A 16440-nucleotide genomic window follows, 5' to 3' on the forward strand; every position below is an offset into this window, starting at 1 on the left:
CTGCGTTCGCAATACTAACATCAGTTGAACAATATTCGCAAAAGGCATAATTGTCACCTTTTTTACTTTTTTTAATCCCTGGAAAGTCAGTTGAAAACTGTTCACGATAAACGCTTTTTCTTTTTGACATCGTTAATTTTATAATTTAAATTAGTTTTATTTATTAATTTATTTGATAAAATTAAAAAAATTTAGATTAAAAAAAGTGGCTGTATAATATAAACGTCACGCGAAGAAGAGAACGCGCTCCACGCACAGTGAAGTTAGATGGACATGAAATCATAAAAAGTATTGTTATAGAAGTTATTTCGAACCATGGAATTTTAATCTATAGATTGGACAGAATATAAGCATTATATACCTGGAAACAATTATTAAGAGCAGCATTATGATTTATGATGTATAAATAATTATTTTATTTTTTTTTAATTATTTTAAGCATTATGATTATTGATTTATATTTATGATGTGATGTTGTATTGATATTTTCAGACTTAATAATGAAAAAAAAGGACACATTTTAAAAAAAAAGGACAAAATTAAAGAAATTGAAGAACAGATTTTAAAAAGGACACCAATGCAAAAAAAGGACATATGGGAGCCCTACGCATTGAACTTTGCATTACGTTAGTTAAGTTGTTACTGGCTTGAGATTAAACATTAAATTAAGACTTCTGTTATATACCTATATAAATTATAAATAAATTATAATGGATATTTCTAGTATTGTTTAATTATTTTATATAAAATCAAAATCATAGTTTCTGTATGCATTTTTTATTTTAATGAGAAAGTTTTTACAATGTAGGCAAGTGCAGTGGATGTATGCAAGCAAGCATGTAGTGGACAGGCTCCTAAGTTAATTAAATTAAATTACTCCTTACTGCCTGGTTTGTAACTATTCTCTATGTATTTATTGTTTATCTAGTTATTCGGTTAAAAAATGATTGTGTTTTTATCATAGTTGATAATTTTTATTTCTTGATTTATAGATCGTCTGATACTAATCAATAATAAATATTTATAATTAGATCTCATGGTGAATAAAGCAACCTTCAAAACAAAGAAGATGTAACCAAAGACATCAGGAAGGCAATGTGTGCAGAATTCTGTGTCAATTCAGTGAGTAGTATTCAAGAGGCAGGCTCTAGAAGATGTCAAAAAGCGAAAAATTGCAAGGTTTTTTGGTTGTTGTTGTTGTCATTAGGGGTGATGGTAGAGTTTGAATTGTGTATGATGATGAAGAAGAAAAGGAAGGTGAATCAGTGCTTCTGTAATTTCAAACTTTGTTCAATGATCGAACTTCAATCACATTTTTTTCCATGTTCATTCCAAAGCGCTTTCATACATTTTTCATTATCTTTTGTCATTAGAAAAAAAATTATACCCTAAATTATTCCAAACAGAAAACCCAAGTTTGGGATGGTGATTGACAGGACATTTGAAGTTAACTCCTTCTCGTCCTCTTGCTGCTGCAGCACACACAACCAACCAGCAGATCGACAGCGATGCAACAGAAAACAGCAGGAGAGTTTTAAAGGATGACAAAGATGATGATGGTAATGGAAAAAGGGTAAATAAAATATATCTTGTATCAGTTTTGTGTTAAGTTTTTTTTGCTTATTTATCAGCATTTTTCAGCGTCATCATTTGTTACTAGGGTCGTTTGTCATCATTTTCAATGTTATTCATAATTTATTTAGCTGTTCTAGTAAATTCTACCATGAGCTTTTTAATTGTTTGAAAATGTCTGAGAGTTTAGAGAAATATGAATGGATGGATGTTTATATGCTGTATGATGTATTATATAATTCAGTATTATTTATATTTTAATTAGATAACATTCAACAGATTCATAGATTGGCCTTTTATAGGTTAATATTAATGGTAATAATAATTACTGAAAGTTGAATATTAATCATTAATAATATTTATTTAATAATAATATTAACTTAACAAAATATTCATAACAGGTATGGTGGGAGAAAGTTGGAAGAGTGATATTAAATGGCCACAATCCTAACTACAAATGATTTAAGCATTAGTAATGTTAATAATGTTACTACTGCTACTGTTTGTGGAGGCATTAGTAGTTGTTATGATCTTTTAGTATTTGTAACATTATACAGATGAGTGATTGATGATGTTAAAATGTTTGCACTTTTTAGGGTGCTTTTTTAAATTTGTGATTTTTATATAATAGTTGTTTGTGAATGTGATGATTTCTTTGAATGTTTCAATTAGAAATAGTTTGAATTCTTTGAATGTTTCAGTTATAAATAGTTTGAATTCTTTGAATGTTTCAGTTAGAAATAGTTTGAATTCTTTGAATGTTCCAGTTAGAAATAGTTTGAATTTTTTGATTGTTTCGGTAAGAAATTGTTTGAATTCTTTGAATGTTTCAGTTAGAAATAGTTTGAAATCTTTGAATTTTTCAATTAGAAATTTCTAATTTATTATTTGCTTTTGTTTGTAAATCGGCATATTTTTAAGATGTAGAATTTCAATAGATTATTTTTCTGCTGTATTTTTATTTTTTTTGTATTTTATTTTTCTTGCTTTTATTGCGTAAAATATTTTTCTGAATAAAATTTTATTTGAAAAAAATTTGTTGAATTCTGGTGTTTTATTTAATAGAAAATATTTAAAGTCGTTAAAATAGCGTTTAAAAAAAATTCTCCCGTGGGGGTCCAACTTCGTCGTTTCGGACGCCTAGCGATCAAAAATAACCACTTTGATTTAACATTTTATTGCTTTTATTTAAAAAAAAAATAATCTGTTAAATTTTGGTGTTTTGTTTAATAGAATATATTTAAAGTCGTTAAAATAGCGATTAAAAAAAATTTATCATTGGGGGGTCCAATTTTGTCGTTTCGGACGCCTAGCGATCGAAAATAACCGTATACAAGTACACGCGTGATTAGTAGATACTGTAGCTATATATATATATATATATATATATATATATATATAGCCTATATATGTAGTATATATCATAGTATATCACATATATTAAGTAAATAGTATATACATATATATGTGTGTGATATATAGTACATACCATAGTATATTATATACATAATGTATGTCGTACATATATTAAGTACACAAAATATTTTTAATAATAAATTTATTATTTTTCATTTATTTTATTATTATTCTTATTGTTTGAAAATTTTCGCGAAAAATTGGCAAAATTTTGTTATGCAAAATAATAAGTCGTTCCTCAGAAATAATAAGTTGTTCGCTAGGATAAAAAAGGCGTGAAATTTTTATAAAAAACAGAAAGTGGAAAGGTTAGGGCCTGTTTGAGAAGTTCAAATAGAAAAAACTGGACACTTTTTAAATTGAGTTATGAACACTTTGGAGGGCTGGACTTCGAAATCGTTCAGAGTTAACTTTGGCAAATATCATTGATCATTTTTTTCCATTTCATGGGCATTTATCTGTTTGTTTCTTCTGCCATCTATCGAATGCACAAAAACTATTTTGAAACTCCGAAGTAAAGACTAAATTTATAATTTAATTAATTTTATTATTAGTTCAAATGTTATCATAACTTAAAAATAAAGCTATTAGATGAAAAACTAGATTCAACAATAAATTGAAGATGTCTAGAAAAAGTATTCTGCGATTGTGTAGCGCTACAAAATTTTTAACAAAATGTAAACAAAAAACCCAAATTTTGTAAAACTTTTAGCTGTCAATTTCAACACTAAAATCTATGAATTAAAATGTTTTAAAATCAAATTTAGATGCAAAAAAATAACAAAGCTAAATATTTAATTGAATTTTTTCCAAAACTCAGTTTTATTTACATAATAGCAAAAACTAGGCGGCATTGTTAAGTTTACTTTTCGCACAATTAATGCTTTAGCGCTTAATACATTTTTTCGCCACCAGAAATACATCTTTATACTATCACTCACATGTCCATGCATACAGCAATGAAGCATCGAAAAGAAAAAATATTAAGTTTATCTTAATTTTTGAAACTAATTAAGACGAAAAACTTGTTAAAATCGAACCAACCTAGGAAGGGACACTTGTTCTAAACTTTCTATACAAAAAATCATTCATACTTCTGAAATCTAAATAGAATAATTAATAATAATAGACAAGAATAATGAAAACATTAATAAAAATAGCCACAATAGTAATAAAAAATAATAACTTTTTGTGAACCAGTAGAAAGACAGAAATAAACACTGAACAGTAAGTAGTAATAAATCAGAACGCTATGGCAATATTGCAGCCCCTACTACTTCTGCCGCTTACAGTAGTAACAACGACGCGACGACAATAAGCAAACAATAATATTACCATTGTAATAATACAATAAACAAATAATAATAATTTAAAAAATATTTTTCTTTCTCCTCTTTATTTTCAACTGTTCTGAGGGGCAAAAAATGGGCAAGGTCCTTCTGTCCACTGTTCAGGTCACGACGATGGTGGTGATGATGATGATGATTATAGTGACGGTGGTGTGAGGATGATGATGATGATGATATAACAAACAGTACCATCTACTGTTTATTGACTACATTATAAACTAATTCCTATTTATTACAGTTTAATATTACGTATCATTTAACAAGGATGATGAATTAATATTTGATCCATTCAGCATCGCATGTAACATAAAATAAAACCTCAATAAATTAATAACGTTAGAACGAATTAGCATAAATAAGCTCGACCCACGTGGACTAATTGGTGCTCAGCTGATTGCGTGGCTCGGAAATGATCCTCCAGTAACGTCTGAGAGTAAGAATCGTGAAGTCGAAAGCTATCGGCTTCTAACTGTGGACTTCCGAGCTGGCGGTATAAATCTGTCATAATAAAAATAACAATAATATTCATAAATAATTTAATTATTATCAATCAATCTAGGTTTAGCGTCCAGAGACCCAGTTCCTCGAGGTCGGACGTTGTTTTCTTTGCCATCAATTTTTTGCGCCAAATTAAACGATCAGTTGTATCCATTTCATTTAAATTTAGAGCTTTCATGTCTTGCTCGATTGTTTGCGACAATTACAATAAATAATTATATAGCAAAGCAGTCAATGAGGGATAGGAAAGATGTTATAGGGAATGGATGTGTTTGGGATGGATCTGGCAAGTTGTGCATAGATGAGGAGGAAAAAGCTCAGGTGTGGAAAGCTCATATAGAAAGGTTGATGAATGAAGAGAATGAGTGGGATGGAGATGTGGAATCCGCGGTCACACACGGACCTATAGAGAAGGTGACAATGGAGGAAGTAGAGAAAGCAGTTAGAGAAATGAAACTAGGTAAGGCGACAGGGGTTTCGGAAGTGGCGGCAGAACATATAAAAGCGAGTGGGGTGATAGGAATTGAAGTTATGATGAGAATTGCTAACAGTATGTTTGATGATGAAGGTATACCTGAGGATTGGCGACACAGTGTGTTGGTGCCGTTGTATAAGGGCAAAGGAGATGTGAGAGATTGTGGGTCATACAGGGGTGTGAAATTACTAGAGCACGGAATGAAGGTAGTGGAGAGGGTGCTTGAGAGGAGGTTGAGAAGTATGGTGACAGTTAATGAAATGCAGTGTGGGTTTATGCCTGGTAGGGGAACGGTGGATGCGTTGTTCATGGTGAGAATGTTGCAGGAGAATTATAGAAAGAAGAAACGAAGATTGTACATGTGTTTTGTGGATCTAGAAAAGGCTTTTGATCGAGTACCGAGGAAGGTCATTGAATGGGCGTTGAGGAAGAAAGGAGTGAATGAGAGACTTGTTAAAGCTGTGATGCAGCTGTATGAAGGGGCAAAGACAAAGGTGAGGGTTGGAAGGGGGATGTCGGACGCTTTTAGTGTTAAGGTAGGAGTGCATCAAGGATCAGTGTTATCATCGTTTCTGTTTGCAATTGTGATGGATGTTTTGTGTGGAAACATAATGGAGGGGTTGTTATTTGAGATTTTGTATGCAGATGATTTAGTCTTGATGGCTGATAGTATGGAAGAATTGCAGTTAAAATTTGACAGATGGAAAAGTGTTATTGAAAAGAAAGGGTTAAAAGTTAATATTGGTAAGACGAAGGTAATGGTGAGTGGGGTAGGTGGGGAGCGAGTGATAAGTAAAATAGACCCCTGTGGGGTATGTGATAGGAGAGTGAAGGCTAACTCGGTATTGTGTATAGGATCTCAGAAATGGGTGCATAAGAGATGTAGTGGTGTGAGGGGGGCACTGAAAAAGTTGGAAGGCACGTTCAAATGTAAGAAATGTGTTCATGGTGTGATTAATAGGACGGACGCAAGGACGGGGTTGAGTGGTGGTATTGAAAGAGTGGAAAGCTTTGTTTACTTAGGGGATAAGCTGAATGCGGATGGAGGATGTTTGAGCGCAGTTACGGCTAGAGTTCGTGTGGGATGGATGAAATTTAGGGAACTGGGTGGGGTATTGTGTGGAAAGAAATGGTCAGTGAAGATGAAAGGGAGGGTATATAAAGCATGTGTGAGAACAGCGATGGTATATGGTGGTGAAACTTGGGTGTTGAGGAGAGAGGAGGAAAGTGTACTGCAGAGGGCTGAAAGAGCTATGGTGAGGATGATGTGTGGGGTTAAAGTGAAGGATAGGAGGAGTAGTACAGAGCTGATGTCAATGATGGGACTGAATGAGGACATTGTGACATTGATAAGGAGATCGAGATTGCGGTGGTATGGACATGTGTTGAGAAGGGATGAAAGGGTCGGGATTAGGCGAGCGTTGGAGTTCGAGGTTGAAGGAGTGGTAGGAAGGGGTCGTCCGCGATTGGGATGGAGAGAGCAGGTGGAGAAGGACAGGGTGAAAGCGGGGCTGCGTGATACTGAGGCGAGTGACAGATGTGGATGGCGTCGAGGGGTATTTCGGTTTCATCATAGGTAGCCAAACGGCAACCCCCGATCTCGGGGAAAATGCCGTCTAAACGTGTGTTGTTGTTGTTGTTGTATTATCATAATTATAATATTAATGACAATTAATTATACCACCTTTCAGGACGGCAGTGGCCCAGAGTTGGACCTGCAAATCTGGAATTTTATTGGCTAGCTGTAGGGCGGGGCTTATCATATTCAGGGCTTCCTGATAATAATAATTAATATGATCGTGAATAATTTTTGTAATAATTTATAATCATAATAATGATCATAATAAATATCATAGCGAAGATAGTTAATCACTAATTAACACCTGATTGTTGCCAATTGAAAGAAGCACGTGACCGAAAAGAACCAATAGGCATGCAGTCAATCTGTTTAAGTCTTCGGTATTGGCCAGTCTCAGGGCCTCTCTCAAACAACGCCTTGCAAATGAGGCAGTACGTCACCGTCATCACTCAAATTATTCATTGTATATCATTGAGAATTTATTAATTTTTTTAACCATCCCTCCACCCATCCATCCGTCCGTCCGTTCATCCATCCATCCACCCATTCGTCTATTCATAACGACTGATTAATTGAATGAATGACAAATTGATCAACTGATTTATTGATTAATTGGTTGACTGATTAATTGATTCACTGATTGATTGATTGAATAATTAATTGATTGACTAACTTAGCTTCTTGATGCTTAGATTGGAAGAATGCTTGAAGGCCTTGTATGTAGAAGGTAGAAGCTTTCATGCATTGAGAACTAGTGAAAATTAATTTTTTATTTTAACTCATTAATTAATTTTATTCATCCTTCTATTAATTCATTCATTCATTCATCCCGTCTTTCCTTCACGTGTCTATTCATCCATTCAAATTTTATGGTATTTATTTCACTTATTTACACATTTATAAAATCGGTATCATATATCAAATCAATCAATCAGTCAATCAATCAATTGATCAATCAATCAACCAATCAATCAATCGATCAATCAATCGATCGATCAATCAATCAATCGATCAGTCATTCACATGATCAACCACTAACACAGTGTTAATTCTCCCAGCTTCTATGGATTCTAGCAATGCATTCAACTCAATGTGTCTGTTCATACGTAAGTAAACTAATCCCATATTTAACGATACGAACATATGTAACTCTGGGTCCGGGGACTGTCAGAAATGTAGGGATGTGCTTATTTTTGAATAAATGAGTGATAATAAAAAGAAATTAGTGTACAGTCATTTGCATATATTATACCCACCACAAGAGCCACTTTAAACTGCGCCTCAGCTTGCTCCATGCTGTTAATTGACATGGCATACAAGCCCTGACAATAATAATTATAATAATAATTATGACCATAATTATTGCTATAATTACTGATGATGATGGTGATGATGATGGTAATGATGACGATGATGTTATCATAATTTTAGTGATATATCTGAATGATGAAGAACTGAAAAACAACCAAGCAAACGGATAAGTGTACGAATGAATGTATTGATCAATGAATGGACAAATGAATGAACGAACGAACGAACGAATGAGTGAACGAAAAAACGACTGAATGAACAAACAAACAAACGAACAAAAGAACGAATGGATGAATTAGAAACGAACGAACCAGAAGAACGTGTATATATGGACTGTGTCTCTTTGAAACCGTGGAATTTGAATGACATACCATACATAGCTGTAAGATCTGCAATGATACAAACAAACAATAAGAATAATAAATACATATTATTGTTATTAATAATTTAATAATAATAATAAAAACAATGGATGTAAAAAAACCTGCTGTAATGCTACAGACTTGTGGCCAGTTATAAGCCCACACATGACGATGTGCTCCAACAACATGGCCTGCAAAGATAGCACCGTGGGATTGGCTGAGGCTGTCATGTGGAATAAACCATCATAAATTATGTTAATGTTATTGAATATTAATGACGAAGAGATGTAATACGTGCCGGCAAAAAAAAAATTAAAAATACGTTGAATATGTATGAATTGTGCGGGCAATAAAGGTCAAATCCGCCAGCTAATTGGCAAAATTTATTAGTTTATCATAATAATTCCATTAACATTTTAGTTTGTCTATCTGTAACAGAGCTTTCTCAGTGTATTTCTGGGCTTTATCCGTATAGCCCGCCTGCATGGAATGCATTACGGTCACCTGTTGGAAGGGATGAGGAGTAAGTAAATGTGGATTCAATGGAACCATCCATTAAACGCTGCTAATGTGGGGTTGATAGATGTTTCATGAATTTTGAGATGGTTTAAACGATCAAATGATTACATTACAGGTAGAGTGATTGTCTGACTGTCTGTCTGACTGTTTGTCTGATTGTTTGATTGAGTGATAGTTTAGAAAGAAAGATGTCTGATCTACCAAGATTGAATGATAGATTGATTGAATGATAGATTGATTGATTGATGGATAGATAGATAGATAGAGAAATATCTAGAGTGACTGATTGATACATTGGGTGAAAAGTAGACGAAGATAGATAGATAGATTAGATTGACTGAAAAATCAAACATACCAAATACACCAGAACACAAAGTTGCTCTTTCGGTAGCCAATGGAATAATTCGATTGGGTTTAGTGTTTTCATGATTTCTAAATAAATTAATAAATTAATAAATGATAAAAAGTGAACTGAAACATGAAGCAAAGAATGAACCTTCATCGTTATAGGTGGTTGTGATGTTTTGTATGGTGTGCTGAAGCTGTTTCAGCATTGGCTTCACGGACTTTACCTTCAACAATGGAATTAGTTTCGTCGTTATTGTAAAAAAAAATAATCAATCTCGATATCATCATCATCATCATCGCCACAATCATCATCATCACCACGCAATAATCATCATCACTATCACAATCGTCATCATCATCGTCATCACCATCACAAACATCATCATCATCGTCATCACCATCACATACATCATCACCATCATTGTTAAAATCATCACAAACATCACCACCATCATTCCCACAATCTGGACCCTTACAATCGCCACCATCGTCGCGAACATCACCACCACCATCAACAACATGGCTAGTTCCTAATTCCTAACCTGGCCGACGAGTAGGTACTGCGACACCTGGATGACGAGAAAAAAAACCTCGATAAGATTTTTAACGTGTATCTGATTGCCTGCTAGCTGCCACTGCTCGATGATCACTCGGCACTGAGACAACGACTGCTGGACCTCCGACAACTTTCTGTCTATTAGTTGCACCTTTGTTGATGGTTTCATTTGAAAAAAAAACTTTAATGTGCATGCATGCATTGGTGTGTGTGTGGTGCATTCATGCATGCATTTGTGTGTGGTGCATTCATGCATGTATGCGTGCGTGTGTGTGTGGTGTATGTATTTAGAAGAATAATGACATCACCGTACTATAACAATAACAAAAACAACAACAACAATAATAACAATAATAATAATAACAATAATAATAATAACAATAATAATAAGAAAAAGAATACCATGGTTTTACTAAGCAGGAAGAGTAGCCTCATGTACTGGCTCTCCCTAAGAGTGGCGTATTCGAACCCGGCCGACAGAGTCAGAGTGGACGCCTTGTGGTCGTTCTCCTCCATCTCGAGTTGCTGTGTTTGTGTGGGGGGATGGAGGAAAAAAAATTTTTTTTTTGGTTACAAGATGGCAGGTTTTTAAAAATTTAATAGTTAATGTTGTGTGAATTAGAAATTTTCATATAAGAAATTCCAATCTGTGTTAACTTTAATTGTAAATATTTTATCGTTTCAATGACGCTATCAACGTCTGAATGTCTCCACATTAACATCACCGCATCATCATCACAATCACCATCATCATCACACTCACCACCATCACCATCATAGCCACACCACACCACGCTAAACCAAACAACACCACCACCATCATGACAAACAGCCAGTTGAAACAACATCCTAGAATGCCAGAATGGTGCGTGCAGCGACTGCTCCGTGGCTCTCCTCAAAAAATTCTTCGCCTCCATCAGCTGGCCCTAAAATTACAAAAATAATTATAAATTATATTACTCTAACATAAATTACATATCATTATTTTAAATTATTATATCATAATATATTGCTACACATGTATATGTTAATTTACATATACAACATTATTTGTAATTATGAATTATATTATTTCAACATGAATTAAACATCGAATTATAAATTATATTATATTTATATTATGTATATATTATATTAAATTATATTATTATGATATATTGCTAATTGTGTATATCATTGTATATGTATTGTATATTTAAATAGATATATATTGCCATATTTCATATTTAACTATAAATGAATTTATCACATAGAGATGTCTACATATGTATACATTTAGAAGACCTACTGAATTAAAAATTGAATTAAATACAGTTGAAAATAAACCAAACTGAAAGAAAGAAGATAAGAAAGAAAGAGATTTGAATGACTTTAAAAATTGAAATGATGCAAAAACCTGTTGGCATAGCAGCTGAGCCGACAGGCAGGCCGCTTCGAACTTTATGTCATCGGCAGAGTGACACTAAGATAGAATTTTAAGATAAAAATAACTAAAAAATATATATAAATTATTGATGAATCATTGAATTATTGATGAATTACTGATGAATTGTTCATAATTATTAATATATAATAATTACAAATAAATTATATTATTACTAAAAATCATTTTTTAATAAAACATGATAATAAATATAATTATAACATAACATAGAAATATAAAATTGATGAAAGTAAGAAATAGAAAGCTATTTGAAAATGAGAAGAGTTCAATATTGATCTGTTGCTACGTACTGTTTGAGATATGGTCCACTGAAAACAAGTAAAAAATATTTTAACAATTATTTGACATATTAACTTAAATAATAATTTATAAATAAATAAATTAGTAAATACTAAATAATGAATTGGTAATTATCTATTATTAGTATTAATGATTTAAAAAAATTCTCTCTACTAAATCAAATTAGTTTTTTTGCTGATTAGATGAATGTCAGTTTTTAAAATTTTAAAGTTAACTAAATTAATAAATTAACTAAGTCATTTATTTAATAATCATTTTGATTTTATTTATATTCTAATATAAACTATGATCTGTCTTCTTATTTTCTTATTAATTTCAATTTAACTATGACAAGATAAAAATTTTTGAATTGTAATGTATTATTTATCTATTTATCAGTTATCTTCATTTTATATTATAATAATTATTTATAATTATAAGATTTTATATTATAATAAGCATCTTTATCTTACTTACTTATATAATTAAAATTAATAAATTAAATTAAAAATCATAAAAATATAAAATTACTGAAAGAAAAAATAAGAATATAATATAATTGCTACCGCTCTATCGAGATGTGACAGGGACAGTTGAATATTTTTCGTCCCCTTCGACAGGACGGTCCCAATCTGCAGGTAAGTCCGTGCTTGGATGAATGCTGGTGGACTGAAGTTAAAAACTGCCTGCAGACATTGCACACAAAATTTGACATTTGGCGGATTCAAAGTTCTAAAATATTCCGCTAAGCCAAGAAGCGACGGATACCAACTACCTAACTGCTGCGATTCGTCGTAATTTACCACCAAATTATTCGAATTATTTGACATATTAAAAAGTAATCTCTCAGCAGTAAAAAAGAACTAACTAAAAGTGAATCTAAGTAAAAACAAAATAAATTGACCTAGCCAATGAAACGCAAGTATAGCGTGCATCGCACCGAACACATTTTTATCGGAGCAAAAGCCGGAACTCGAGACAGAGCGACATACAGAGACTAAAGACAGAGCGACATACATAATCGCAAACATGCTGTATTAACTCTATTATCGTAAAATTTTCAAATTTAAACAGTTAATGTGATATTTGTTATTTGTAACGAACAATTGGATGAACAAAAACATGATATAAAAATATTACTGTGTCGTTAAGGAATATTAACAGAGATATAAACAAATAATCTTCATCTGTACAATTTGAAATTTATAAAACATAAATATACACACAAGCAAATATACACAGGTAAACATACACGCATATACTTACAAAAACATTACAAGACTGAAAAACTAAAATTGTTATTAAACCACATAAAAATAATTTCAACACTCAATTCCTTTGATATTTTTATATACACACGCACACACACACATATATAAATATATATATACACAAGTACGTATAATTTTAAACATACAAAACAAATATATACAACATCATCGTCGTCGTCGTCATACTTCAACAACATATACATAATATTATGACGCTTCAACTCCCAAGTGTAAATTTGCTCCATCCAATGTAAACGCCAAATTCCATACAATAATAAAAAAATAACGAAATCAACGATAAAAATAATAATAGCCACTGAATTACAGGATATGGTACAAACACCGCCGTGCAATACATCTCGACCGTCATGGTGGTCATCTAAGAGTTGATTGGTTTTACTACCATTACAACTCAACAGTTCCAAAACTATTTATTGAGTGCATACAAATAACCTTAGATACGATCAGATTGAGTTATATATAAATAAATATATATATGCCATATTTAATCCCCAAATTGTAACAACCAACCAACCAACCAACCAAACAAACAACCAACCAAACAAACGAGGAAATACTAATTGAGAATAACTAGAAAAAGGAACATAACGAACCCCATGTACGTGTGGATAGAACTATTTAATTAAATATACACTCATACATACATTAAAAAAACAAATAAATGTAAATGTAACAAAAAGAACGAGAAAAAATTATGGAAGTAGGGAATTACTAAATGATTGAAAGTTAACTAACAGACCAGACAAACGTATGATAAAAATTAAATAAATGGAAAATAAAAACAACCACAGAAACTAACTTAATTAAATATAAACACACACACACACACACACACACAGCTAACACATACATACATACATACACAAGACCATGCATACATGTAGGCAGACAGTAAGCAAACACAGACATACACGCATATTGAATAACACGTTATTTCATATCCACATCCCATATATAAATAAATAAATTATTCATAACCGTAAGATTATGAAAATAATTTGTAATCAACCATTCTCTTGCCAGTAAACACTACAATGAATCACTATTAGAAGGACGAATGCTAGGCAAAAAGCTTAAATGTCCTAAAGCAACGATAGAAAAAAAATTTGTATGTACGCGTGTATGTACGACACATACGTATGTACCTATATATATATATATATATGGTAAAGAACCATTGTTTCACCTTCGTTTTAAGCCAGAGGCAAAACACGCCTGTAATAGCGTACGTCTCTGTTTATACTCAAATAAGTATATATATGTATATACATATTGATCTAATATATATTAATCTAACACTCCAATCGAAGAGGGTAAAATATGAAATAAACAAAACACGTCATACCCAACATACCACCAACCAACAAGCCAACCAACCAACAAGCCAACCAGCCAACAAACCATCCTTCCTACCTACGTTCTTATAATAATAACATTAAAAGTAACATCATTAAAGAAGGATTAACTACTACTACTACAACTTTACTACTACAAATATTATTAATATTGGTTTTACGTGACGTGGAAAAAATATGTATGCATGGGTATCTCTTTCACATCTGATTATTAGCATTACATCATGCAGTATATATTATATATATGTATAATGTATATATAAATATTCATTTATTATATAATAATAATATAATCAAATTAATAAAGAAAGAGTCTCAGAGAATGAAAGAATAAAGAATGGATGGATAAAAATTGCAAAACGTTTAAGCTCATCTTTGTGTTAGCTGTAAGATTTTAGTTGAAGAGATTGTTATGGTTATATATAAAAAATTAGGGAAGGATTATCATTTTTAATAGAAAATAACGAAAAATATATAAACAAAAATATACTGAATAAGATTAATTAAATGGGCAAACAAACCAATAAACTGACAAGCAACTGAACAAACGCAGACAGAGAAAAAAACCGTTAAAGACATTCAGACAGTAAACTATAACGTGAGACACTATACCATTGGAGAAAAACCTCTTAACCATCATCTATATCAGTATTAACATTGCCCACTCACTCACTCACTCACTCACCATCATGAATATGTAAAATGTTGATAGGCATCTGGGCAACAGATAAACAAACGAACGAACCGCCCATTTATTATAGCATAATAACAATAAATAAATACCTACAATAATATGGTAACGAAAAAAAAAAATCTAAAAATAACTTTTCAAAGAAAAAAAAACATTTGAATATACAAATAAATAAATCAGTCCTTGCAAAAATATCTTAGAATGAAAACAAATACATGTATTACAAAAAAAAAAAAGAAAATCAAGATGAATAAAATAAAATTTAGGTGACAAATTTTGAAAAGTCTTGCACCTCCTTGTTGCATGCATCATCACACATGAAGATCATCAAATTCTCTAAAGAGCAGACAAACAAGCTACCACCGGCCCAATCAACAGCCAAATATAACCAACCCACACTAATTCCAATCTGACAGATGAATCAACCAGGCAATCAATCAATTAATAAATACATCAGTCAACAGGCCAACCAACACCAATCAATGACTCAATAAATCAGCTAACCAGTCAACCAATCAAGCAAACAAAAGAACAACAAATCAATCAATCACACATCTACTCCTCAACTAATCCATCAGTCAGTCAATCTTTGATCAAGCAATAAATCAATCAATCAACAAACTAGTATCCACTCAATCAGCAAATCAATCAACAAATCAATCAATCAACAAATCAATCAATCAATCACTGGAGAGCCCTCAACTTTTCCAGAGTATCAGAGCTGGCCTCAGCCCTCAGTATTTTATTTTCGTACTCAAGTTGGGCATTTTTCTCGAGGAGCTCTTTGATTTGTTCCTTTAGTACCTCAACCTCCTCCCGTACGGCAAACATCAGGTGCGATTTGACTAGATCCTGTTATTAAAAGTGTGTTTGTGTTTGATTGGATGATGATCTTGGATTGATTGGCTGATGACAGACTGGTGGTTTGTCAATGATTGTTTTAAAAATTGATTGGCTAGAGTTTAACTGACTGGTGAGGTGATTATTGATAGGTATAAATATTGAAACAGTACAGCACATAGGCAAACAAATACGCGAACAAACATACAAACCATGGCTTGTTCAATCTTGTTGTCAATGGCTACACTGCTCGTACCACTGTTGGGTGAGTTGATGATGGAAATAATAAGAAGAGGAATTGGTGATTAGAATTCACAAATTAAAAAAAAATTTCATCTAATAAGAAAAATTAACAATGAATGAATATACAAAACTAGAACAATTATTCACACACATACACAGACAGACAGACATACATATTCACGCCAAGCAAGATAAAAAGAGAGAGATATTGAAAAAAAAGAAGACATAACAAGGCTGTAAAAAAAAATAACTACGAAACCTCAATTCAGCTAAAGAACTGAGCATGTAACATTTTATGTGGGAGACAGCAG

At 32.1% G+C, this 16440-nt stretch overlaps 2 protein-coding genes across 2 annotated transcripts; both read right to left on the minus strand.

Annotated features, from left to right (window-relative positions):
* Window positions 1-4016: 4016 nt before the first annotated feature.
* Window positions 4017-12572, minus strand: HELRODRAFT_115114 (hypothetical protein). Its single transcript, XM_009028922.1, has 18 exons — window positions 12275-12572; window positions 11720-11737; window positions 11382-11447; window positions 10816-10911; window positions 10388-10510; window positions 9972-10136; window positions 9578-9653; window positions 9437-9513; window positions 8976-9066; window positions 8685-8785; window positions 8512-8589; window positions 8146-8211; window positions 7929-8053; window positions 7563-7640; window positions 7194-7305; window positions 6995-7085; window positions 4708-4835; window positions 4017-4434 (listed from the first exon to the last, which is right to left on the minus strand). Exons 1-18 carry the CDS (start codon window positions 12536-12538, stop codon window positions 4390-4392), a joined length of 1800 nt encoding a protein of 599 aa, XP_009027170.1. The 5' UTR covers window positions 12539-12572; the 3' UTR covers window positions 4017-4389.
* Window positions 12573-15730: 3158 nt separating this feature from the next.
* On the minus strand, window positions 15731-16146 carry HELRODRAFT_87621 (hypothetical protein; the record flags this gene model as incomplete). Its single annotated transcript, XM_009028835.1, has 2 exons — window positions 15731-15898; window positions 16099-16146. Coding segments are annotated over 2 exons (216 nt in total), but the record flags the coding sequence as incomplete, so codon positions are not given.
* Between the last annotated feature and the right edge of the window lie 294 nt (window positions 16147-16440).

This window comes from Helobdella robusta, assembly GCF_000326865.2.
Source record: "Helobdella robusta unplaced genomic scaffold HELROscaffold_59, whole genome shotgun sequence".
Lineage (NCBI taxonomy): Eukaryota > Metazoa > Annelida > Clitellata > Rhynchobdellida > Glossiphoniidae > Helobdella > Helobdella robusta.

Coding starts and splice junctions, on each gene's coding strand:
- HELRODRAFT_115114 (XM_009028922.1), bottom strand. CDS start 12,538: ATGTCAAATAATTCGAATAATTTGGTGGTAAATTACGACGAATCGCAG. Junction 9,654..9,971: donor AGTACCTACTCGTCGGCCAG/GTTAGGAATTAG, acceptor CCATTGTTGAAG/GTAAAGTCCGTGAAGCCAAT. Junction 7,306..7,562: donor TCTAAGCATCAAGAAGCTAA/GTTAGTCAATCA, acceptor CTCATTTGCAAG/GCGTTGTTTGAGAGAGGCCC.